This window comes from Talpa europaea, assembly GCF_964194135.1.
Source record: "Talpa europaea genome assembly, chromosome: 2".
In the NCBI taxonomy this organism is placed as follows: Eukaryota; Metazoa; Chordata; class Mammalia; order Eulipotyphla; family Talpidae; genus Talpa; species Talpa europaea.
Genome location: NC_140068.1, coordinates 45078307 through 45105888, shown reverse-complemented (window position 1 = coordinate 45105888; position 27582 = coordinate 45078307). Strand labels below are relative to the sequence as shown.

At 33.6% G+C, this 27582-nt stretch overlaps 1 protein-coding gene across 3 annotated transcripts in view; it reads right to left on the bottom strand.

The window, feature by feature from the left end:
- ATG5 (autophagy related 5) overlaps positions 1 to 27582 on the bottom strand; it is a gene marked incomplete at both ends in the record, with an annotated part of 105432 nt that overhangs the window by 14077 nt on the left and 63773 nt on the right. For 2 of the 3 annotated variants that reach the window (XM_084227704.1, XM_084227705.1), the window contains one exon: positions 1027 to 1072. In XM_084227704.1, the coding sequence (XP_084083830.1) occupies positions 1027 to 1072 (46 nt within the window). Of the gene's footprint in view, positions 1 to 954; positions 1073 to 27582 lie in introns of those variants that run through there. The other variant, XM_084227703.1, reaches the window with a different exon arrangement.

Here is a 27582-nt window from a genome sequence, read left to right as displayed (position 1 = left end):
TAAAGTGATTTTTCTAAAGGATTTAAAGTAGCAAGTTAAAAATTTTTTTTCTATACAATAAATATGAGTATATGTGATATATTAACAAATTCAGTAATATATCACTGAAATTTCTTCTTAGTGACCAATACTAGGACTAGGATTGCAAGTTATTCAGTAAGGAGTGGTGATCAAACTATGACACATAGATATGAAGGACCCTAACACTGCAAACTAAAAAAATTGCTCTATTTTTAGAAATTATTTTTAGCTCTATTCTTAATAGTCATTAAGAATTTTTAATGACTAAAACTATGCTCATGTTATATTAGGTGAAAAGACATGGAATTTTATACACACAGGTACAATATACCTCTCAAGTTTTCAACTGTAGTTTTCCTTATGTTGCAACTAAGAAAGAATTCAGCAATTTTTGTTTTCCTTTGCCTATAGGGAAACAATTTTAACCTAAGCTATAAAATGAAGACTACAGAAAAAGGACAGATTCTGTGAGAGTGTACAGTATTGAGTTAATCATTAGATAGCAATAGAAAATTCATATATAATGCTTATCTCTTATTCAGTATTTTGAACTTCAATATCTCATAGGTAAGAAGATACTTTTACCATCTCTTTATTCCTTCAGAATGAAGAAACACAATGTAAAAATAAAAATAATTATTTACCAGAACTGAATTCACCATTCTATAGGACAACAGAAATGTGAAAAGAATAATTTAAAAACAGTGTATTTTAGATTGTCAGAGAGAGTTGATTCCTTCTTTTGTTAGTGTCAATAATTTATAAAACAATCAATATTAAGTGCCTCTGTTTTCAAAAGATATTTCATTAAAAGATAGTGAAAATATCTTCCAAGGTAACTAGTAAATGTTATATATAAATGTTGAATGCTTACATTACCTCGATAAATAAAGAGAAATGAAAAGAATATTTTAATGTTATTGATCATGTTACCTTCAGGAGCAACTGCAGAAGGACAAACTTCTTTCAGGAGATCTCCTAGAGTGTGCAAATGTCCATCTGCAGTCATAGGACGAAAAAGCTTCTGGATGAAAGGCCGTTCAGTTGTTGTCTATTTGAAAAATGAAAAAAATTCAAGCAAATCTTTGTTGCTGCAGATTACAAATTAATAGATCAGAAATGTAGCGTTATCATTAGCTGTGTTCTAATGCATAGAAGCATACAATATCACAGTATCACAAATGTGGTGTTATTGTCAAAATGCTTAACATAAATTCAAATAAAGCTAATCACCAGACTCAGACAAAACTCCTCAAAAAAGTCTAGGTATTAAAATACAATATAAAAAGATTAAAAGCAATCGACAAAACCTAACAACTAAATACAAAACTACCTAAACTAAATACTGAATTGGAGAAGGAAATGAAAAAAAAAAAAGCTATGAAAGACATTTTGGGAATAACTGGGGAAATATGGAATGAACACTAAGTGCTATAATTGACTAATGTCCCATTTCTCAGATGTGATAAGGACAATTCCTTATTGTTAAGAAATTCATGCTCAACTATTTCAGGATGAGACTACATGAATGTCTCAAACTGACCTTCAAATGGTTAAAAAAAAGTGTGTGTGGGAGAGAGATATGCAAATGTAGAAAAATTTTAACTGCTGTTGTATTTAGGTGAAAGGTAGTGGTCTTAGTTGTTTTATTATTTTAGTTTTTCTATATTTGAAAATTTTCATAAATAGTAGCTATAGTATTTCCTCTGACAATTATTAGTGCTATGTCATAATTTACTGCTAATGGGTTTTTTTTTTTTGCTTTCGTTCTTTTTTTAAATGAGAAAAGACCTAAATAAATATTCCACCAAGGAAGTTACTCAAATGGCTAATAAACACACAAAAATGAAGACATGTACATAAATGGTTATAACAGCAGGGCAGGGGGAGTGAGGGGGCACAGGAGGCTGACTGTTCGTTCTTTCTTCCAGAGCTTCCTGGGAGGAAGACAGTGTTGGCATACCTTGTACTTAAACAGATCCATATACTGCACAGACCAATCTATCATGAATAGTTGTAGCAAGGATGATAAAAACAACACTTTATGTGATCTATTCCTGGCAACCATGGCATCCTGCCCCAGTTAGGGCGCTGTCATTTTCTTTCTTTTTTAAAAAATTTTGTTTGTTGAGGTAACATTGATTTACAACACTGTTTTATGGATGTAGGTTCAAACCTCAACCAACATGTGCTAACACATCACAACCACCACCAAAGCACCAATAATCCTCCAGCACAGCCTACTGAGTCCCCGTCAACCCTTCATTTTCAGTAGCCTCAGTTCTACAATTCTAAAAAACATTTATCGTATTTATTTATGCATACAAGAGCTGGGGTGTAGGTCAGATGTGTGGGAGGTGAGAGTATTCACCAAGACAATGGGGAGCAGAACAGACAGATCTACTAAAATACACTGCTGAGCGGAGTAGCAGGCCAGACAGGAAAGGTCTGCTGTGCCATGTGGGATCAAACTGGCCGCTGGGGATCAAACTCATGCTACAGTGGCTGCACACAGCTTGACACAGCTTACCCCTTGCACCACAGTCAATTTTTTTTAAGGTTTATTTTATTTTGTTTTTGTCTGTTTCTTTTCTTAGTTTTTTTTTCTATTCCACTAGTGAGTGAAAGCATTCTGTATTTATTGTTTTCCTTCTTACTCATTTAATTTAGCATAATCCCCTCCAGTACTATACCTATGGCAAGCTTTCTATTTTGTAGCGGAGTAGTAATCCATTGAATATATATGTGTGTGTGTGTATATATATATATATATATATATATATATACACACACACACCACATTTTCTTTAGCAATCTTCTGTTCTTGGGCACGAAGATTGTGGACATAACTTGTTTATTGTAAATAATGCTTCAGTGAACAAAGGAGTGCATATATCCCTTTGAATTAGTGTTACTGTATTTTTTTGGTGATACAAAAATATGGAACACTTCACCAATCACATGTCATCCTTGTGCAGGGGCCATATTCATTTTCCCTGTAGCATTCCAATTTTAGTATATGCTGCCTCAGCGTGCACTATTACTAGTAATTTCAATGTTTTCCCCACTTTTAAAGTTGTTAATATTTTTCCAAACTACCTCACAGGAGACAATGCTGATGAGAGCCTCACCATGAGAGAGTGCAGGCTCTGGAAACAACCAGTCTATGAATAGCATTACCACTGATGAGATCTATGATCTTACATATTCATTTTCTTTGGGAATATGGGACATTCATATCTCTTAAGTTTGTTGTGGGAAGAACTGAAAATTTATGCCAAGCACTGAATAAATAAAGGAATATTAAAGAGATCTAAGATGATAAACTTTTATTGCTAAGATTTCTAAAACAAAAAATCATAAAAGTCTGTAAGAACAGAACAGTGCCTTACATTTTATAAGAAAATGATTTCAAAAACCTAGTCATTAAATATGTTTTTCTTTTTAATCACAGAGATAAGCCACAACTTCAACACAATGGTTACAGATGTTTTTAAGGGTGAACACAGACTCAAAAAAAAAAAGAAAAACTAGACATGGTACAAGCTACCTTTCCTACCTTTACACTGTGTATTCAGTGGATACATAATAAATATTAAAAATGGTGTAACATAAATACAGCTGAGTGTCTGTGGCAAGGAAAAAAAAAAACCATAGAAAACTAAAATATTGATAATTAGTATGCACTGAATAGCATTCACTAATTGAACTCTTTAGGGATTAATTTTAAGTATGATTATCCTTCAATTAGGAATCTCATACTTTTCACCCAAAATGAAGTGGAGAACAATATAATGCACAATCAACAGTTAACTATGTGAAGATACGATATAGCTAACTCTGTGAAGATAGGGGAGTTCGGAGAAGAAAGGAAAGAGTAGGGGATTGTAGTAATAATTTAAAATAGCTACTACCCACCAAGGGCCTTCTATTTTTCAGGCAATGAAGAGGCTTTTAAGACTTTTTAGCAAAGGAAGTGACGCGATGAAAGAAGCTTTTTCTGAAAGCTAATGGAAAGCAGCGCTGTGTATGATGACTTGGGTAAGAGGTAACATCAGGATGACTGCTGAGAGGTTGTCTGAATAATGCAAGCCCAAGTGATGACAACTGGGACTGAGTTAATAAAAAAGGAGGGGCAAGGCTATATTCCCCTCGCCAAAGAAACAAAAGTTAATCTGTCCAATCTGAATATACCAAAGTTTTCAGTGAAGTCAAAGAAAGCTTTTTAAGAGTCATTCATCCCTACATAGTGGACAGATCTGTGAGTGGCTTACCTATAATAATTTATTATAATAACCTGAAAACAATATGGCAAACAGTGAAGGCCAAATGGTCTTAACTATATATTAAAAAAAATCTTCTACTACTATTCCTAGAAAAATGGTTTGTAATTTTTTGTACTGCTCTTTTTCCCACTCTCCCCAAATCTGAGCAGTTATAATAAAGGTATATCTTCATCAATTTTTATAAAGATGTTATTTGCTTGGGGTGAGGGGAAAGCCCCAGTACTATTAACATATTCTAATCAAGAAAGTGTTCATCAAGAGCTATTTCTCAGATAACAATAAGCTTATTTTTAAAGAAAAAGACCCAAAATACCCAATCAAAAATCTAATCAACATTTTATTTAATAATTAATAGATTGCCTTTAAAAATTTATATTCTTAAAAAAATTAGTACACTGGAAACTGTCAAGCATCTAAGGCTGATGAAAGATTATGCAAAACACTCATTTCTAGGAGTTACGCTTAAAACACAAGTCCTCCCCAGACAGATCACATTCCAATACATACAGAAGATATAAAGAGCAATGGGAGCAAAGAGTAGACTTCTGCAAATTTCTTAACAGACTTCAATAAACATAAGTTGGAGTTTAGCAGAAAAAGAGTAAATCATGCTAGAAAGTATTTAAAAGCTACCTTACTTTTGAATATAGCAAGAATTTTAAAATTGCACAAAGCCCCATGAAGATGAATTGTGCAAATTTTGGCTTAGTATACATGAAACCAGACAACACTAACAATATCCATGTCACTGAATCTTAGCCTGACAGACAAGAAAGCCACTGTAACAGGAGTATATCTCAATACTTACCTTGATCTAGACTTTTATTTGTAAATATGTAAGCTACTTCAGTGACTTCCAAGAAATAGCTTTACTCTCTCATGAGAAATAATATGATTCAGTCAAGTTAATTTTGAAACTACCCTTATTACTTTAAAAAGCATATATGTTAGTCATTTCTTAAATATACTGAACAGGGTATAAAATTCTGGTGCTAATGGCTGACTGTTTACCATCTTTCTACCCATGTACCCTGACTAGGGAAACATCACTTTTTCTCTATATGGAATTATTTTGGAGAGATATTGAACAGAAGCAGAAGAACCAAATTTAAGCATTTTAAATTAAATTTGTAAAATTTTAGCAAGTCTTATGTATTTAGCAAGTCTTATGTATTAGGAAATTGAAGATGAAGGTTGTTACCACTATAGTGTGAACTATAGGCTACATCTAGGAAATAAAATAGAGAAAAGGTCTACCTCCAACATACCTCTAAGTAATTTAACAGTAAAGTTGATAAAACAAGAAATGCTGACTTATTCTAGTAGGTTGAAAATTAGACTATGTATGGTCTTTAAGAGTAACAGGTACAACCATTACAACTAAGGTCAAGTTTGATTCTTACTAGTTACATAAGGTACACATTGCAACAAAAAATGCAAGATAGTAAAGAAGGTATTTTTTGGAGCCAGAAATAACTGGCTTCAAGTCCAGGTTCTGTTCTTTATTACTGGACAATGGGCATAATTACCTAACTTTCCTGAACCTCAGTTTGCTCAAATGTAACACAGGAATGACTATACATGTATGTACACAAACACACAGGAGCACAAAGAAAAAATATTTATATTACAGAGCTTTTGAGATAAGAAAATACATGCACAGTATAATCATGGTGCACAAAACCACCTAAACAAACCCTCATCCTAACACACATACCACCACCACCATCAAAAATTTCAGCATGCTCTCAATATAATGGGTATTTCAACTTAATATTACTTCAATTTAGCAGACTCAAGTTTTATTTTCTTTTTAGTTTCAATCTATTTTCTCTAAGTTCACTTGTCTGAATGCTGGAAGATTCAGAATCATTAAATTCAGCTTAACTTGCTGTGCTTACTGACGTGGCAAGGGGAAAAAGGGTAAAGCCATTTTAGGACCAAGTCTAGAACTTAATACCAAAACTAATATTCAAAAAAGGAAATATTGAGAAAATGTACTCCATCAAAATAAAAAAAAAATCCTGTAAAGATGATGAAAAGACAAGTCACAAACTAAGAGAATATCTGTAAAATACATATCCAACCAAGGTCTTCTATCTAGAATATATTTAAAAAAAAAAAAAACAGCAGAAAGAAGCACAAAGTATTCAATTAGAAAAGGGACAAAAGACACGAACATATTTCACCAACGATGGAAAATAACCATATGAAAATGTGTTTGATACATCACCAGTCATTAAGGAAATGCAAATTAAAACCACAATGCAATAATACCACTATACACCTACCAGAATGTCTAAAATAAAAAGCAAAAAACACAGTAATAACACTAAGTCCCTGTGAGCATGTGGAGAAACTAGATCACTCATATAATGCTGGTGCAAATGTAAAATTGTAAATATAGCTCCTCTGGAAAAGATATGATGTTTCTTACAAAAATAAGCATGCATTTTACCACAATGACCTAGCAATTGTACTTGAGTAATCCCGGAGATATGCAAATTTATGTTCTCAAAAAAAAATTAAACAAAATATTCACAGCATTTTTACTCATAACACCCCCAACTAGACAAACCTAATGTCCTTCAACAAGTGAACGGTTAATTTATCTGAAGTATATCTGTACATGGAATGCTACTCAGAAATAATAACAACTATTACTAATAATTCATGCAATAACTTATATGGAGCTCAAGGGAATTAGATTGTATGACAAAAGTCAATCTCAAACGGTTATATACTGTATGATTCCATTTATATAACGTTAGAGAAGTAACAATATCTTAGAAATGGAGACCTAGTGGTTGTCAGAGATTAGGGACAGGGGGAGTATGGTTGGTGGCTGTGGTTATAAAAGGATAGTTGGAATATTTGTTTTAGAACAATGCTTAGCATATAGTAAATACTTAATAAGTACCATTACTGTTCTTATTAATGTAATTTAACACTCAATATAAACTTAATACTAATATGTATTTTATATTGAGTTGTAATATAAAAACAAGGATAGTTATAGTAAGATATATTAATCTTATAGTAACCCTGTCACTACATAGCACTAGTGCTATTGATCACCATATAACATGAGTTAGGAATGTTGGATTGGGGCCTCCCTAGTGGCGCAGTGGTTAAAGACAGGGCTGTCTCCTCAAGCTGTTGCCAGCCACTGCAGCATGAGTTTGACAGTTGGCAGGGCAGGGAGCAACCTACATGGTGCAGCAGACCTCTCCTGCCTAGCCCACTGCTCCCCTCAGCAGTGCATTTCAGTACATCCACCTGTTCTGCTCCCCACTCTCTCAGGTGAATCCTCTCACCTCCCACACCTCTGGCTTACACCCCAGTGCTTATATGCATAAATAAATAAACCTTTAAAAAAAAAGAAATGTTGGATTGTTAAAAAGGACAATTTACAATTAGAAGGGTATATATTTTATTCATTCATGATGGAGTTAATGACCTTAAAGAGGAGGAAGAATCCCATCAGGTAGTAAAAGGAGTTTCTGCTCACTGAAACATAGTGATTAGAAGTTATAAAGAAAAAAAATGAAAATTCAGAAAGGATTCAATGTAAAAGATGCCCCATGAATGGCTGAAGATTCACTGGGATCCCACACTTATAAATGACCATAATTAGAATTATTCTAGTAGTAGTAGTAACTTGGTTAAGGATCTCTGACCAATGGCCTGAATCACTATAAAATGAATCCTTAAGATCATCTACTCAAACTAGTCTTAAAAGGCCATTCTATTTTTGGTTGGGCTGATGAAACAAATACTATATTGATACTTGCTATAGGTTGCATTTTTCTATGTGTAGACAAGATTTGATATTATCAACTATTTTGTGTGTTTTGCTGTTAAGTCCTCTGAAAGTCGGGATGATTGATTTACTATATTTATAAATAAAATTAATATTAATTGGATTTATAAGAGTTGTTCAAGTATATTAGTTGATTTCACTTGTTAGAATTTTTTTAGGTGCCTTAAAAAAATCCTCTATCTTGATCTATCACTGGATTTAGCAATATCTGTTGGTTGATTAATAAAGAATAGAACTATATTTATTTAAGAACTACTAAGTGATTTAGAAGAATTAAGTCTGGAAAAAGGATATATTGTAGAAACAGCAGTAAGTGAAAAAAACTGCTTTTCAATTTTTGTATAAAAATTACTATATTTACAACTAGCATACATTGAACTGAAAGGAATTTTTATAAACCACATTTTATAATTTATAACTCTAGTAAAACATAAATAACTAAATTCCACCCACACACAAACGCTACTTCCAATATTAAAAAAAACTCCAACAACAATTGCCAGGGCTGTCAAAAACAGTGTATTTTCACTTGACATATAATTTTGAAAAAATGAACTGAATTTAATATTTTTGAAAAGTTTTAGGTAAGTAGTGAAAGCTTCATTATTACCAAAGTCGTGACAATGATGAATAACAATAAAGCTTTACTTATAGACCCTTAGTAAAACAAACAAACTCACAATCTAGTACTTTAGAGAATCATCAAGTTGCTATATTACATTAATAGTGGTGACAGGAATTACAAGAACACAAAGATAAATAAACTGCAATGAAGAAACTGTATTCATTTCCTGCCTATGTTAAAAAGATTTGAGACTCTTATAACAAAAGTAAGCATATAATAACAAAAACTAGGAACACATATGTAGGTTGAGTTGAGTAGAATTATAGCAATAGGGTTCCCAGATCCAGGATCTCCAACTAACGATGACAGGGCAGGGCTACATTATGAAAAATCTTCATTCATTTAAACGTTACTACCACTTACCAGGGTACTACTGTGCTAGTGAATACCAAAAATGAAAAAAGCACATATAAATAATTGTAATATAGTGTTAAGTGATAACAGAAAATATGTATAGTCCCATAAGATAAAATTTAAAAGTCCAAGCACAAAATTTAACTGGACTTTTTGGAAGCTAGAGCAAAAAAGAATGTAACTGGTTACATAATTTTATTTTCTAAGATTGGAACATACACTAGCAGGTACAAAGTAAAAATAACCGAAGGGTGTTAGAATGTAAAATGCTTAAAACAGTAGGTAATTTCTAAAGAGGAATAAAACAAAGGAGGGAATATAGAAACCTTCAAGCTTCCAAATACATAGTATTTTTTAAAATAGAGAGAGATAAGGCCATTTCAGGCAGAGTGCAGCAATAATACCTTTTCATATGCCCTCCCCACTAATGTATTCAGAAGGCAGCTAGAATATAATAGTACCTATGAAAAATTAGTGGCTAAGAGGAGAAAAGTGGACTAACAGCCTACCATACAGAGCCTGGAATGTCAAATACAGTAGAATTAGCAAAATTTTGGTTGGTATCTGAACTCACAACATAACTGAGTACCTATGGCAAATCACATCAATATCTGGAGTCTTTCTGATTTTGAAAATGGGAATAATACCTATCCTTGAATGACTGCTGTGATAATTAAGTAAGATGAGGTACATAAAATACCTAATGCAACAGGTGCTCAACAATGATTAGTTCTTTTCATTTCTCCCTTTTAAACCCCTGTTAAATGTGGAACCAAAGAAAGGTAACACTATTTAGTCTCTACAGAACCAGTTACAGAAGAATGAAAAGATAATTGGTATTCAACCAGAAGTTCCCTTTGAAGTCTTGTAAATTAGAATAAATATGTGGCACAAAGAAAATAGGGGTTTACACAGGATATGCTGCCAGACTTTACCAACAACGACATATGATGTGCCTCAAACTGTCACATGCATATTTGGCTCAAGGTATATTCAAGCATGTCAAATTTTGCATCACATGCTTTTCAAAAGAAGCCTCATATTAAAATTAGCTTAAGAATATACACATATAGCTTAAGAATATACACAATTACAATACCTCATTAAGTAAAAAGAACAGACCATCTTCAAATGAATGCTTTTAGACCTTTACAGTAAACAGTCCTTTTGGGGGTGGGAAATGAGGGAACAGGGACTGAGCTGTTAGAGAAGTCTATGCTACTTCAGCAGACTACTTTCATCCTTTATGTAAGGAAATAGGAGACCTGAAAATAAGCACTTTCTGTAGTTATGCCACCCGAGTCTCAAGTCCACTTTTAATATTCCCGACACCACTAAAAAAATAATAATTAACATTTGAAAAGCCGTCATTATTACAGTCAGGGACACTTAATCCTCAAAGCAGTAGTGTCTTAATTGAAACTATGATTAAATGAAAGCACTCATCAGAATTATATCCACACATCTGGTTTGAAGTTTATATTTTGTCTTATTTAAATTGTTGTATTTATTATAACTCTGTCTAGACAATGCCAAATATATTGTTACATATAAATAAAGGCAAATTTTCTTCAAATACTGCAACAGTTTGTATCTTCCTCATATCCTTTCATTGAATATAATGTGTTAGAGGGAAGCACTATTTTTCTCTTACCCAAGTTGAGATCAACTTGGTGCTGATTGTAAGACAACATATAAAACTAGTTATATTGCTTTTATATTTTTTATCTGAAATCACCATTTGAGTGGCTAAAGAAGAAGCCTCCTACAAAAGTGCTAGGATTGAAGTTTTTAGTAATAATTTCTTCTGCCAAGGTTTCTCCCCAAAGATTTGTAAATCATACTGAAGGAATCACAGCTTAAATTTCATTATCTATAATAGTTTTAAAATATCTTTGCTAATGTCATCCAAGTCACACTAAAATGATAGGCTAATATAAAAATAATGCAATGAAAAAACTGTTTTCAACTGAAGAAAAAAAAGACACATATGGGACACATATGGGCTACTTCTATCTATATGGTGCATTTTTGCAAAATAATCAAGCAGTACTTTAAATTTATATGAATAAAGAAAATCAAAGTAGCAAGGACAATAAGCATGCTGATTTCAGAACAGAAATTCTGTTCCCTTGATGCCTAGTCAAGTGTCATATCCTCTAGAAAAGTATTTTTCTAAATCTGGGCTTGGAGTAATTGAAGCTCTGTAAAGATCCTCAGCCCTCTGAGCATGGTCTGGGAGTTTTATATTGAATGCTATATAAAGTTTATAATATGGATATGTTAATCATTGTGTTTCTGATACAAGTAATTTTTAAAAATGTACCCCACTAAAGGATCATCAAAAGCAGATTTCATAAATTGTCTTTTTTTTTAGAAGCTGCAAATAAAGACAAGTGACAAGTATTTATAGAGCTCACTGCTGAAGTAATCTACTGATTAAGGAATTTGAAGTAATCTATGAAGGAATTATAAAAAAGCACTTTACTATTCTGAAGAATATATGAAAAAACCAAAGTACTAAAACCATAAAATCTTAGAGGAAAACACAGGAGTAAGGTTTTATGGCCTTGGTGTAGGCAGCTGTTTCTTAGAAATGACAATTTAAAAGCTAAAGCAAACAAAGAAAAAATAAACTGGACTTCATCAAAATTAAAATTCTCTGTACTTCAAAGAACACAATCAAGAAAATGAAAACAAAACGCCAAAGTACAGGACTAAATATTTGCAAATCCCAATTATCTGATAAGGGACTAGTATCCAGAATATATAAAGAACTCTTATCAGTTGATAATAAAAAAACAAATAACCCAATTTAAAAATGAGCAAAAGATTAGAAGACATTTAAGATGATTTACAAATAGCCAGTAAACACATGAAAGGATGCTGAACATAATTAGTAATTAAGGAAATGCATTCCAAAATGAATAATATAGCCCTTTATGCCTACTAAGACAGTTATAATTAAAAAAAAACACACACAAAATAACAAATGTTGGTAAGGATGTGGAAAAACTGGAACTCTCATACACTGTTGGTGAGAATATGAAATAGTACACTTTGGAAAATAGTCTGGAAGTTCCTCAAGACTAAACATAGAATTACCACATAATATAACACATCAATTCCACTCCTAAATATCTAGCTAAGAGAACTGAAAATATATATCCACACAAAAACCATTAATTTCATAGTAGCATTTAATTATGATAGGCAAAAGGTAGAAACGATTCAAACTTTTGGTGAATGGATCAATGGAGTATCACTTGTCATAAAAAAGGTATATTCTTGGGCCTCCCTGGTGGCACAGTGGTTGAGCACTGGGTTGCGGGGCTGCCCGCAGCCTCTGCAGCCCCGGTTCGATCCCCGGCCACCGGGCGAGGGTCCCACATGGCGCACAGACCTCTCCTGCTGCCCACTGCTCCCCTCAGCAGTGTATTTCATCACTCTGCCTGCTTTGCTCTCCCCTCTGGCTCTGGTGTATTCTCTTGCCACCCCACCCCGCGCTTCTGACTGTACCCAGTGCTTGTGTAAATAAATAAATAATCTTTAAAAAAATAAATGATTAATTATAATTTTTAAAAAGGTATATTCTTTTTTTTGATATTACATATTTTTATTATTTTTAAATTTTTTAAATTTTATTTTTATATTCCCCATATAATCGCAACCCCCTTATTTTGACCCCAATCCCTTCTTTCCCCGTCCCCCCGCCCATAGTGTGTCTCTGGTTCATAGTTGTTTGTTGATTTTGATTTTTTCTTTATTATAGTTATTCTTTTTCCTGGTCCTTTATTTAGGTTTTCTAGATTCCTGCTTGAGTGAGACCATCTGGTATTTTTCTTTTTCTTTCTGGCTTCTTTCCCTGAGCACGATCCCTTCCAGCTCCATCCATGTTGCTGCAAATTGAATGTGTTTATCTTTTTTGAACACTGAGTAATATTCCATGGTGTATATGTACCACATCTTTTTGATCCAGTCATCTATTTTTGGGCATTTGGGTTGTTTCCAAAGCTTAGCTATTGTAAATAGTGCTGCTATAAACATAGGGGTGCAGGTGCTCTTTGGAATTAATGTTTCTGTGTCCAAAAAAGGTATATTCTGAACCACGCTACAACACCAAGCAACCATGGAACTAAGATACATGAGAAAGAAGCCAGACACAAAGGCCATATGTTATAAGATTCCATTTACATGCAATGCTCAGAATAGACATGGGCTTCAGGGAAAGAGAAATGTGCAGAGACAGTCAAGAGCTCCTCATCTTCCTACTTATTAGCTTGGAACCCCTGAATTCCCACTGACACTGCTGTGACATGAATGGGGAGGAAGGACTCTGCTGTAAAAAGGAACTCTTTTTGAGTTAGGATCTGGAATGGTAGAGGAAGAATATTATTGATACAAAAGTGGGTTTGGATTAATAGGCTACTACTAATATCATAGTTCAATTTCATTAATCACCTGGCCTAACTTGGGGGTTTTAGTATTTAAATATAACACAAGTCTGTATCTCCATAAAAACAATTCAAAATTTTAGTACACAGTATATGAAAAAAGAACTATGAATTCAAAATAGGCTGATGTGTCCCAACAGTACTTTATTTCAGGGTAAAAATAATTCAATACTAATAATTCAGCAAATAAAATTATGGATTTCTTTTCCCTAGTGGAAATTTTGAAACAGTATAAACATTTTGTTATTTAGTACACTACAGTAATTTTTACATAGAGTTCTAAGATTACACATCAAAGATTAATTCTTATATAATTTGAGTTTATCCATCCAAGAAATGGAAGAGAGACTGGTGAGAGAACAAGAACAAAAACAGGAACAGAACAAGGGGCATTTTGCCTCCCAGAATTCATTTAGTAAAAGAGGATACACTGTGGTTAAAAGCTATAAACACCGCAGTTCTTTTAAAGCCCTCTAAGGAATCAGGTCTGAAAAGTTGATAAACTTGGCAGTATGAAGAGTTATCAATCAAACTACAAATGAATTAAAGAGTGTGGTACTTTAACTTAAAATACAGTGTTTTATTTAAAAGATTTTATTTACTGTTCTAGAAGGAGTACCATTATTCCCCGGAATTAGTTACAACAAAAGGAAACCTTCCTTATCACACAGAATATGAATTACAGTGATATTCAATATGGAACATGATTAAACATGCCAAAGTAATGAAACTCTAAAATTATATGTGATATAAATTAGGAAGTTCTAAACTTTAAAACAATAATGTATTAGAGAGAAAAGCAAATTTGTTAGTTCTACTCCATTAAGGATTCCTCAAGCAATGTAAAAAAACCAGAGTTCAAGTTACACTTTGATGTGTGGATCCTTTTGAAAGCTACTCTACCCTGTTTTATATGAAGCATCTGTAGCTAAAATGAACACCTAGTGAAGAGTATGGATGCTGCATTACATAAGCAGACGTCAGAACTGTCCCAAGCTGATTTTAAGTTACTTTAAACATGCACACAGAGTCAGAAATTAGCTATGGCTTACTTCTTAGAAGTAACAGATAATTACCCTCATCATGATGAAAAGGGTTTTAAATGTAAGCTAATAGAGGTATTTTTCCTTTAGCAAAGCTCTGCTTTTAAAAGTAAACTTCAAAACTTTAATTAAAATAGGAAATACTTTACTATGTTGTAAAAACACTTCTCAGATTAGTGAGGCAGAGAAATGGAAGGATTCTGTGAAGGAGGAAAAGTGGGACAGAAAGGGAAAAAGAAAGAAAGAAATGAAAGACTAAAAGGTTAAAGGACTATCAAAATGTATAGCTTCTTGCAAATTTTAAACAGCAGCAGAAGAAATTTCTTTCCTTTGTATACATGAAATGTGTACAATGTTCCCCTATCTATGCTTTGAAAAACTTGGACAAATAAAATGTTAAGAATAAGTACTACAATGGATTTCTGAGTCCTTAGTTTTGAAAATCTATTAGTATATGTTAATTTTTTACAATTCAACTGCAGTCTACATTTACAAAAATGTTATGAGACAAGTTTAATATGTAAAACATGGTTTACTGGAAGTTTGGTAATAAGTAATTTATTAGTTTGACTGCTCAAAGTTTTGTGTACATCAACTCAACCACATCTCTGATAGGCAATATAGTAGTATCTAGTAGATAAATAACTAATAATTCACTAATCATTTGAAATCCTCAGTGAACTAACATATAATTTCACAAGCGGCACAGTTTAATTAATTTATGTTGTGTACACGTTGTGTTACAACACATGTATGCAGAGAGGTAACTTTCCTGAAAAGACAGACATATGGTTTACTCAGGTATTGTTTCCAAATGTAGAGTAAAGATTCTGTTGCACTTAATAGTGATCAGACTCATCATTCAATTGATAAAGACCTCTCCCTACTGCTCACACAGTGGCTCTTTATTTATTTTTTTTATTTTTATTTATTTATTTATTTATTTATTTATTTATTTATTTATTAATTAGTTTCCATTCCTTTATTTTTTTTTAATAAATTTTATTGTTATATTCCCCATACAATTGCAGCCCCCCCATTCTGACCCCAGTCCCTCCCCTCCCGCCCCCGCCCCCCTAAAAGTGTCTCTGGTTCATAGTTTTTTGTTGATTTTGATTTTCACTTTCTTATATTCATTTTCCTGGTCCCTTATTTAAGTTTTCTAGATTCCTGCTATGAGTGAGACCATCCGGTATTTTTCTTTTTCTTTTTGGCTTATTTCGCTGAGCATGATCCCTTCCAGCGCCATCCATGTTGCTGCAAATTGCATGTGTTTATCTTTTTTGAATGCTGAGTAATATTCCATGGTATATATGTACCACATCTTCTTGATCCAGTCATCTATTTTTGGGCACACAGTGGCTCTTTAAACCAACATTGAGCTTACTTTAAATTTACAGTCTTTTTTGAAAGCTGATGTTGCTTAAGACAAAACATTTTCTGTAACATGTTCCCAAGATATTAAAAATAAAACAAATGAGAGCACTGTCTAGATTTAAATACTAGATTTCTTATAGTCCTTAGGCTGGAAATTAACATTTTAATATGTCACAATCAATTTCTGAAAGAAGAAACTTGCCTGAAGATTTGTTTCAAATGTGTGTATAGCTACAACTGTATCTATATGTATTGTGAATATAATCGAAGCACAAATCAATATATCTATGCACATATTTCATTTATATTATTGCCTTAGTACTTGTCTTATTATAAACCTGCAAAGATCATAAAACAAAATTATTATATTAACCTCCACAAAACCTTAAAAATTAAAAACAAAACATAGTTAATATTTATAATACAGTATTGTATATTTGGAAGTTGGTAAGAGTAAATTTTAAAAGTACTTATCATAAGGAAAAGAATTTATTTCAACCATGCATGGGTATGGGAGTTAATGACATTTATTGTAGTAATCATTTCACAAAATAAACAAATGTTTCATCATGTTGTATACCTAAAACCAATATAATGTTGTATGTCAATTATATCTCAGTAATAAATACATAAGCAAATAAGCACATACAAGAAAATAATAATAGAATGCCTGTTTCAAAATAAGTACAAAAAAATGAGTGACCTAACAATTGATGCATATATTTCATCAAAAATTATGATACCAGGGTATGAAATGTCAAACAAAATTTTCCCTGTTCAGGTCACAAATTTTTAAAAATCAGGACATTGATCTGCCTTTTTAAGTTGGTTTTTCCTCTTTATATTCCTGAATAATCGTCCTATATTACCTACTTGAAATTATTAGTAACTAGTTATTTTAAAAGTATGAGTAATTAGACTAAAAGCAACTCTCATATTTACCCAAAAGAAGGAACCACTACTAAGAATCAAAGTCTAGTAATTCTGTTCTTAAGAGACAGGTGTTGTGTGTTCTGGCATGTTATATGAAAATCATTTATGAGAAGAACAGGAAAAAAAATCAGAAGGTAGTTTTCACTATTGAAATAGATAAGTGATTAAGCAAATTTTCCTACACTATGAAATTGTCACTAGATTAAATGATCAACCTAAGGGGTACTATTTCTGGGTGATGGCATTCTCTGGGATGGAGAGAAAAGGCACTGGAAGAAAAATGAGAGAAACACAGAAAAAATGTGGGTCTTAGAGATCTTTCTGAATAGTAGATTAAAGGAATGAACATTCTTGCAACAGGGATGAAGTTCAGGCTTGCAACTGCTAAGACCTTATTAAGCCGGTAGTAAATCGACAAACTATAACCCACAACAGTTAAGGAACACTGGAAGATTGCAGGTCAATCATGAAAGCAGCAAAGACTCTGGGTGACAGTCCCAAAGCATACATTATCTCTGGCATATATTACACTAGGGTTCACAATTCCTCTAAGAAACTGAAATATTGACTATAATATGAGGTGTCCTAGTAAATAATGGTAAGTCAAGGAGCAACTTATTTTTAATACATGAAAATCTCATTTTATAATATATACACTATCGAATACTTAAGTATGAAACAGTTCTATTTTCATATTGGCCAACAGTAATTTTTACTTTTTTTAAAAAAGATTTTATTTTATTTATACAAGAGCTGGGGTACAGGCCAGATGTGCAGGAGGGTGAGAGGATTCACCAGAGACAGAGTGGGGCACAGAACAGGCAAACAGACAAACACACTGCTGAGGGGGGCAGCGGATGAGACAGGAGAGGTCTGCTGCGCCACGTGAGATTCTCGCCGGCTGGCCAGGATGGAACCAGCATTGCAGAGGCTGCGGACAGCTTCACAGAGTGGCGCTCAACCACCTGCGCCACCAGAGAGGCCCCAACAGTAATTTTTAAAGCCATCTCACATTTAACCTAAGCTTTGTCAAATTTCAAATTGATCAACTGGATTCTAATTTATTTTTGCTATATCTATTCATACTCCCAAAGAGGCATTAAGGATAGGTGAATATCATCAAGAGGGGAGAAAGAGGAAGAAGAAAATGTAATAACTGAAAGTAAGGTTAATGCTTACATAAGCTAGAATAGCATAATAAAATACCAAGTATCTTATTACAAGAATTCTTTGTGAAAGGAGTTAAAAATCCTTTTTAGTGAAATAATTAAATCAATTATATAATATCTGTCTTTTTAAAAATGAAGTATTTAATATTTTGTCTTCTAAAATCACCCCCAACTACTATATGGTTGAACATGGGGAGTGAAATTCATTCTATTCTTATATTTGAGTTAGTATTTTAATGTGGTCACTAAAAATTGCTTAATTTACCACTGGAAATAGAACATTCTGTAAATAAAGAGAAAGAAAAATCACATACATTTCAATCTCTTCAACTTAAAGGGGGAATGTTATGTTTTTACTTTCTGTCCTTATATTTTCTCTATTCGAAGAAAAAAAGGACTGCAGGCAGAAAGCAACAGAAAGGGTGGAGTAATAAGAAGCCTGATATGTGTAAAAACTGGAAAACAGTCTCAAATGGAAAGTTGTAATAGAAAGAAGAAAATAAAAGTAATGAATTTAACAATATATGAAAGGGAATATTGATTAAGAGTGCAGGCTCTTGGAGCCAGAAGCCTGGGTTCAAATCCCAACCCACTTACCAAGCCTAGTGATCTTGGGAAAACTAAATAATCAAACTTTGAGGGCCTCCCTGGTGGCACAAGGTGTTAAGCACGGCATCATGAAGCTATCTGAAGCCTCTGCAGCACAAGTTTGATCCCCATCTGGCCAGAGAGCTACCCACATGGTGCAGCAGACCTCTCCTGTCTCACCTGCTGCTCCCCTCAGCAGTGTATTTCAGTCAGTCTGCCTATTCTGCTATCTGCTCTGTCTCTGGTGGATCTTCTCACCCCGCTCCCTGCAACTCTGGCCAGTATCCCAGTTCTTGTATGCATAAATAATAAACCTTAAAAAAAAATCAAACTTTCTGTCTCAGTCACATTCCCTACACAATGGGGATAGAGTCAGCACATATCCCAGAGAACCACAGTGAAGATGAAATTTATTAAAACCTATAAAATATTTAAAATAGTAGTTGACACACTAAAAGGTACTAGATAAAGGTTAGCTATTGTCTATATTTTAATTACCAGCAATATTTTTTAAACAAAAATAATTAAAACAATGACCTCGCTTAGTGAAACAAAATATTAATGAGAAAATACTGACTTCTTTTAATAACTTTAGTAGTTTGAAATAACACTACTAATTCTGCATATCTTAATTTCTCTAACAATAAATTAGGGATAGTGCCATCAGATTATCTGTATTATTTTTAAATTACTAAAAAGAGCAAATTTTTAAAAGTTGAAAAAATACTGTTTGCTCCCATCAAATGTTTTTAAAACTAAACAGCAAATTATTACATCAAAAACATACCATTCCTATGCAACTGCTTTAAAATATACTTGCCAGAGGTTTATAATTAACACTTGCTTTCATTTTTCAAGGAAGCAATTAAAGTTTATTTATTTATTTATTTATTTATTTATTTATTTATTTATTTTTCTGTCTGAACAATTTGTGAGGAGGTTTATTATTCTGCATATCAAATCCTTATTTTTCTTTTTTTTCCCATGTTCTCCATGTGTGTTATCTTTTATTTTTTTATTTATTTATTTTTTAATTAATAAATTTTATTTTTATATTCCCCATACAATTGCAACCCCCCCACCCCCCCCCATCTCAGAGACTGAAGAAGCTAGCTTATTTAGCAAGGGCAGTCAAAACTTGCTGTATTTGGCTGCCCCCTACAGGCCTCAATTATCTATTTCTTTTCAGAGGTGTGGAAGTAGCAACTATCATCGTAATTTTACATTAAGAATATTAATACTAAAGCAAATTATTATTCATTCTAGAAGGAAACAGATTGAGAAAGTTATAAAGATACATAAAGAAATGAAACAATTCCTTGTTCTCTAGAGATGTGAGGTGAATGCCCCAAATCACACAAGTAGTTGGAATATAAACTTAAAATTGCCTTAATTGAAAACTTCTCCCTATTAATCACTTGCTATGCTAATGAATATTACAGATTCAATGTTTTCATATTTTTCAAAGGCCTGTTTTGGAGAGTCTATGTGGGGAAAAAAATTCCAAAATAATCAAGAGTACACTTTTACAAAAAGTAATCATCTATCATCTGTAACAATATTCACATTGTTAAGCAACATACTGAGTTATAATTTTTATACTTAGAAATAATTAGGATAGATTTAAAAAAACTTAAAAAAAAACTCCCCACCATTTTCTTCCCTACAATTCTACAAAATTTGCAAGTTAAGAATTATTACAAGTGATGATGTCATTAGTAATGGACTGTAAGTATCTTCTCCTCCATAATAACAATAGAACACTACTATAAACTGTCAGAAATCTGAACAGATTTATAATAAGAAAAAGAGGGACTTTATTTTATTTATTTTGGCTGATTTCATTTACTAATATCCAGAAGTGAAAATGAAAAGAAAAACAAAATCTATGAAACATTTAGAAATAAATTTTTAAAAAATCACAGAGCCTATTTAAAGAAAATTTTAAAATCTACATAGAACATAAAACAATCTGCATAAAGAAGATAAGGAAAATTTTGGAGACACTGCGGGTTGAGTTTCACTGCTATAAAAATCAAATGAATCCCATGAATTCTTTGGTTTACCAGTGCATATAAAAGTTCTATTTACACTACACTGCAGTCTATTAAATGTGCAATAGTCTTATGTCTTTGAAAAACATATATACCTTAGTTAAAAAGCACTTAATTGTTAAAAAATACAAATGATTATTTGAGCCTTCAGTGACTGGTGGAGGGTCTTATAAAAAATGCAGTATCTGTGAAGAGTACTAAAGTGAAATGCAATACAATGAGGTATACCTGTTTTTAATCTCAGCATTGGAAGATGAATTCTACCGAAATTAAAATTAAAATTTAATGTACTTCCACTTATATTTAAGTGAGATTCAATGAAATTATGGGAGACTGAATGAAATTATTTTAAAAGTCATAAGGAAAACAATGACGGAGAATAACATGAAGAGTTTGATAAAAAGGTAACAATGGAATTGCCCCAGCAGGTGTCAAAAAACTACAATCAAGGGCCTCCCCGGAGGTGGCACAGTGGTTGAGCACTGGGCTGCGAAGCTGCCTGCAGCCTCTGCAGCACCGGTTCGATCCCCAGCTGCCGGTGAGGGTCCCACATGGCACACAGACCTCTCCTGCCGTGCCCGCTGCTCCCCTCAGCAGTGTCCTCCGTCTGTCTGGCTGCTCTGCTCCCCACTCTGACTCTGGTGAATTCTCTCACCCTTCCAGGCTTCTGACTGTACCCAGTGCTTGTATAAATAAATAAATAAATGTTTAAAAAACAAAACTACAATCAAAGAAAAATAAAGTGGTGTAAGAATAAACAAATATACCAATGGAGCAGAATAAAGAATACAGAAATAGATTCCAGTGGTCAAACTACTTTAATGTAAAGCAGTGGTGGCATTTTTATCTAGTGGGAAAAGGATATTTTATATCATCAGTCATTATACTATGACCTGCAAAGCAAATTGTGCCCTCCATCTGTTTTTATAAGAAAAGATTTAATGGAACAAACCATACCTATTACCTGCAAACTATCTATGGCTGCTTTCAAGCTACACAGTTACACAGTTTTAACAGAGACCATCTAGTCTGCAAAGTCAAAAACATTACTGTCTGGCTCTTTGAAAGGAAACTTTACCTGCCCTGGGCTTATGCAATGACTGATGCTATTACGACCAACTATCACCTTGGAAGAAAATAAAGCTGTGCCTCTATGTTTCACGAGTACATAAAAATAAGCTCCAAATGAATTAAAGACTTGCATACTAAAAAAAGTAATCAATCTTACAAGCAAGGTTAGGTAAGAAAACTGTATAATCTGCAGGTATAGAGGGAGGCACCGACTTAGCAAAGAAAGAAATCATAGATTACTAAGAAAAAGAAACAGATAGTTAGCTATATAAAGAGTTAAAAACTATATATGTAAAGCTACCATAAAAATCAAGAGAAACACTGTAGTTGGTTATTTTTTACAAAGTATTTGATGATAAAAGAATCTTTTAAAAACAAGATAAATAACACAAAAGAAAATTGGACAATACAACCCATGAAGCAATTCACAGAAAAAATCCCGTTGAACAAGGTAAATAATGACTGCCTACACTTAACTGCCTACACTTAACTGCAGGGAGGGGGGGGGGGGAATAATTTTCAAAAAAATGAGATACCTCTTTATTTCCATAATACTTCTGTATGTCAAATAATCATAATGCCTAATTGCTGGCAGTGATATAAGGGGAGAAATACACTCTCATTTAAAATGCTACATTTTGAAAAAGTAACTTGGCAACATTTAAAAAAATACTTAAAAAATGAAATGAATTACTAAATAAAAATAATTTAGTCTCTACCTTTGAATCAAAAGTCCATTCCTGGGTATCTAACTCATAGATCTAAAAGAATGTGTTTATAATGCTGCTTACTGTAGCACTGCTTATAATGGCAAAAACTACTGTGTCACACAGTATGGAGATTCCTGAAAATATTAAGACTAGATCTCCCATATGATCCAGCAATTCCACTCCTGAGTATCCACCCGAAGAATACAAACAAAAGACACAAAAGAACTGACAAAACTAAACCAACATAAAAACCCTAGAAATATGACTGCAGAACTGAGACTACTACAGGGCAAGTGGGAATGTGGGCGGGATCAGAGGTGACAGGAGGCACAATATAGTCAAGGACTATGGGGGTTTGGATGGTGGGGAAAGGGCAGTAATATAATGATACATCTGATAAAATGTGAACTTATTCCCCTAAATAGTGTTGTAAGCCAATGTTGCCTCAAAAAAAGGACAAAAACTAGAAACCAATAGGAAACATCAATAGTTAAGACTGAACGTATTACAACACACCCAAAGATTGAATATAACATAGCCATTAAAAACAATAAATTAAATTAGGTCCTATAATTCAATCTGATTAAAAAATGGGCAAATGCAGAACAGACATTCTCCAAAGAAGATCTACAAATATCCAACATGTACATGAAAGGATATCAACATCACTAGTCAATAGGGAAATGCAAAAATCAAAGCCATAAGAAGATACTACCTGATATCCTTTGGGATGGTTATAAAAAAAAAACCCAACAAAAAAACAGACCAAAAAATCAATATCTGCCACAAGAAAAAAATAATGATTGCTGTTGAAGATGGTAAGTAACTGGAAAATCTGGGTGCTGTTGGTAGAAATGTTGAAATGGTGCTACTATGAAAAACAGTACAGCAGTTCCTCAAAAACTTAAAATATCAATTCCACTTCTGGGTATATGCCCAAAAAACTGAAAAGAGGGTCTCAAAGACATATTTATACACTTAATATGATTGTTTATTTTATGTTATCTTAAATTGAATTATGGCACCCAGATATTTGGTTAAATATTATTCTTGATGTTTCTGTGAAGGTGTTTTTTGCATGACATTAACATTTAAATTGGTGGACTTCTAAGCAAGGTATTCTTCACAATGTGGGTGAGCTTCACCTGAACAGTTGAAGGTTTAATAAAACAAAGGCTGACCTCCTTTAAGCAAGAAGGAATTCTGTCAGCAGAAAGCCACTGAACTCAAATTGTCACTCTTCCTTGGTCTCCAGCTTGCTGCCCTCCATCAGATTTTGGGCTCACCAAGGCTCAGAGATTATGCGAGCCATTCTTTAAAATAATTCTTGCTCTCCGCTATTCCCTCTCTCTGTCTCTCTCTCACATCCTTTTTTTGGAGAGAATCCAAACTAATATACCCATGTTCACAGCAGCATTCTTCTCAACAGCCAAAAAAAGCAAGTTTAATGTCTACTAATGGACAAACAAAATGTGGCATAAATATACAGGATACAACATAAATGAACCTTGGGGACAATACATTAAGTAAAAACAAGTCACACATAAAATTATAAATTATGATTCTAATTATACAAGGTACCTACAGTAGTCAAATTCATAGTTACTTAATGAGTATAGAGAATCAGTTTTACAGGATGAAAAGTATTTTATAGACTGGATGTAAAACAATGTGAATGCACTTAACATTACTAAATTATATGCTTAAAAATGGACAAAAAAAAATCTGTTTTATCTCAATCAAAATATTCTTGAAATTTTCAAAAAGGTACTTTCCAAAAACTGAAGGGACACACATTAAGCCATGGACCAGAGGATGTCACATTTTATCTGGCTAAAAAGTATTAAATAATCTCTGCACAATTCAAAATGTAATATAAATCATTCAGTTTCTTTCTGAAAAGACCAAAACCAAAATTAAAAGCAATAATATTCAGTTTATTGCCCAATAAATCCCTCTTCCTGTTTCCTGGCCTTTCTGCTAGATGTTACTGCATATATTAGATTTATTTTTAAAATAAAAAGGAACGAAAGAATAGAATTATAATTTCTCACGAAAGCTGCCACAAACCTAGAGGAGAAGGAAGCCTACCACTGTCATAATTCACCACACAGTTCTATTGCCCTCACTTTCAAAATTCATAAATCAACATTTCTGAAAAGTGAATCTAAATTTTGTGTTCCTTCTTCAGTCTAGGAAGTACCAAATTAATCTCTGAAATTCTGGTTTCCACTTTGCAAAATGTACTATTTCTTCTTCTAAATCGTAAGTATCTAGATTTTAAAAATATTTTATTTATTCATTCATTCATTTTTTAAAGATTTGTTTATTCATACAAGAACTGGGGTACAGGCCAGATACGCGGGAGGGTGAAAGGATTCACCAGAGACAGATTGGGGATCAGAACAGGCAGACTGACGAAATACACTGCTGAGGGGAGCAGCAGGCAAGACAGGAGAGGTCTGCTGCACCATGTGTGGGATTCTTGCCGGCCAGCTGGGATTGAACTCACGCTGCAGAGGCTGTGGACAGCTTCACAGTGCGGTGCTCAACCACCTGCACCACCAAGGAGGCCCTTTAAAATATTTTAGCACATTACAGTAGAAGTTAAATAGATTTGCTTAAAAGGCAAGTAAGCTTCCCAACAGAATTTAGTGGAATTTGAATGACAAACAATTTTATATTGAAATATTAAGGAAATAACAGTAAAGAACAGAGTTCTGAGGACTATAACAGAGAACAGAATTAAGTTAAAAATCTTATTTATTTTACTATCATGTAACTTACAAACAACTTTTGCCAAAGACAATCTAATTACATTTATCATAATCACCTCAAGTTTACTCATTCGTGGTATATAAATAACCAAAAGGAAAATATGGTAGTTACCAGTGGAGAGGGGAAGAGGGTTAGGAGGAAAATATGATAGTGTGAGGGGACAGCTTGATGGTGGGTCAGTGAAGCATACACACATATCAAGATATGAAGTTTACTCCCCAAATTATATAGTTTCATAAATAAATGATAAAGCAATAAAATTGGATTTAAAAAGGACAAGTAGGAGTCCATTTTCACTTCATTAGAAAATAAGCATTGTTAGGCAACAACAAATGTTGGTGAGGATGTGGTGAAAAGGAACTCTCCTACACTGCTGGTGGGAGTGCAAACTGGTCCAACCATTGTGGAAAGCTGTCTGGAGGTTCCTCAGTCTACTAAAAATAGAGCTACCATATGACCCGACAATTCCACTCCTAGGGATCTACCCAAAGGACACAAAAACATTGATTCAAAAGAACACCTGTACCCCTATGTTTACTGCAGCACTATTTACAATAGGTAAAACCTGGAAACAACCCAAATGCCCAAAAATAGATGACTGGATCAAGAAGATGTGGCATATATACACAACGGAATATTATTCAGCAATCAAAAAAGATATACTCATGCCATTTGCAGCAACGTGGATGGAGCTAGAAGGAATTATGCTCAGTGAAATAAGCCAGAAGGAAAAGGAAAAATATCAGATAGTTTCACTTATAGGGGAACCAAATAATAGTTAAATTTCTTATTTATTTTACTATCATGTAACTTACAAACAACTTTTTCCAAAGACAATCTAATTACATTTATCAGGAATATAGGGGAACCAAATAAGACATCAGTGTAAAACAATAATAACAGTACAAAACACAGCAAAGCAAAAACAGACAATTATAAATCAGAGACATTTTGCAAGGGAGGAGGTGGGAGAGGGATCAGAGGGAGGGAGGGAGGAGCACAGGGGAATGAGGTGATGGTGCACGGGTGCACTGGTGAAGGAAGCTTTATGGGGACCACACCTGAGGGGGTGGGTGGAAGCAAATATTGTTTAAAAATGAACGATGTAAAAAATTAAAAAATTAATACATAAAAAAGGGACTAAGCATTGTTTACCATCACTTTTTATTAGAACTAAAAATAATGTTACTTTGTTCCTAAGAGGAATTTACTTGTAACTTCTAAATTAACATTTAGAACAAAATAGGCACTTAAGTAATCTTTTTTTTTTTTTTAATAGAGGCATGTTTATTTATTTATTTGTTTGTTTGTTTGTTCTGTTTACTCATGCACTGGGTACAGTCAGAAGCGCGGGAGGGTGAGAGAATTCACCAGAGCCAGAGCGGGGAGCAGAGCAGGCAGAAGGACCGAAGTACACTGCTGAGGGGAGCAGCGGGCGGCAGGAGAGGTCTGCGCACCATGCAGGACCCTCCTCCGGTGGCCGGGGAGCAGCCGGGGATCGAACCGGCGCCGCAGAGGCCGCGGGCAGCCTCGCAACCCAGCGCTCAACCGCTGCGCCACCGGGGAGGCCCTACTTAAGTAATCTTCATTGAATGGGTATGAATGGTTATTCAGACTACAAAAGATCTCTAGGATAAAGAGAAAACTCCTTTACATTGACTTTTACCCTTGGAGCCCCACTGCTGTGCTACAGACAGAGGTGGTCCTCTTACTGACAATGTCCCCTCTGCCTGTACCAATTCTTCTCAATACTCTTTGCCTACCTTTATTCCATCCCTCTGTCAGATATCTCAAGATATAATCTGTCATTAAGGGAGTCTTCCATGACCTCCCAAACTAGATCAAATTCCCTTAGAGAAACTAGACTTTTATTGCACTACCTATCTTTCCTTTATAGTACCAATCACAGTTGCAATTTTACATGTTTGTACGCTTTGGTTAGTTTTTTTCCACCTTTAGACTATAAGCTCTATAAAAAGTAAAGTATGATGCTCGTCACCACTTGTATCCTCTGTGTCTAGCACCGGGTATGACATGCAAATATCTGTGTAAATGAACTTGTTGAATGAATGAATAAATGAATAAGACTAACTCTTCTTACATGAGTCATATTGTCAAGGTAACATGTGAATCCATTGCTTAAATATGTTTAATTTCCATTCTGTAATCTAATTACTATGCTTAAGGACTTCAGTCATTTTATGAATCTTTTAAACAAATTATCCTCATTCAACACCATCTGTTTACATGTACTGTTCTAAATTACATTTTAGTTATGTTTCCGAAGCACTTCCTG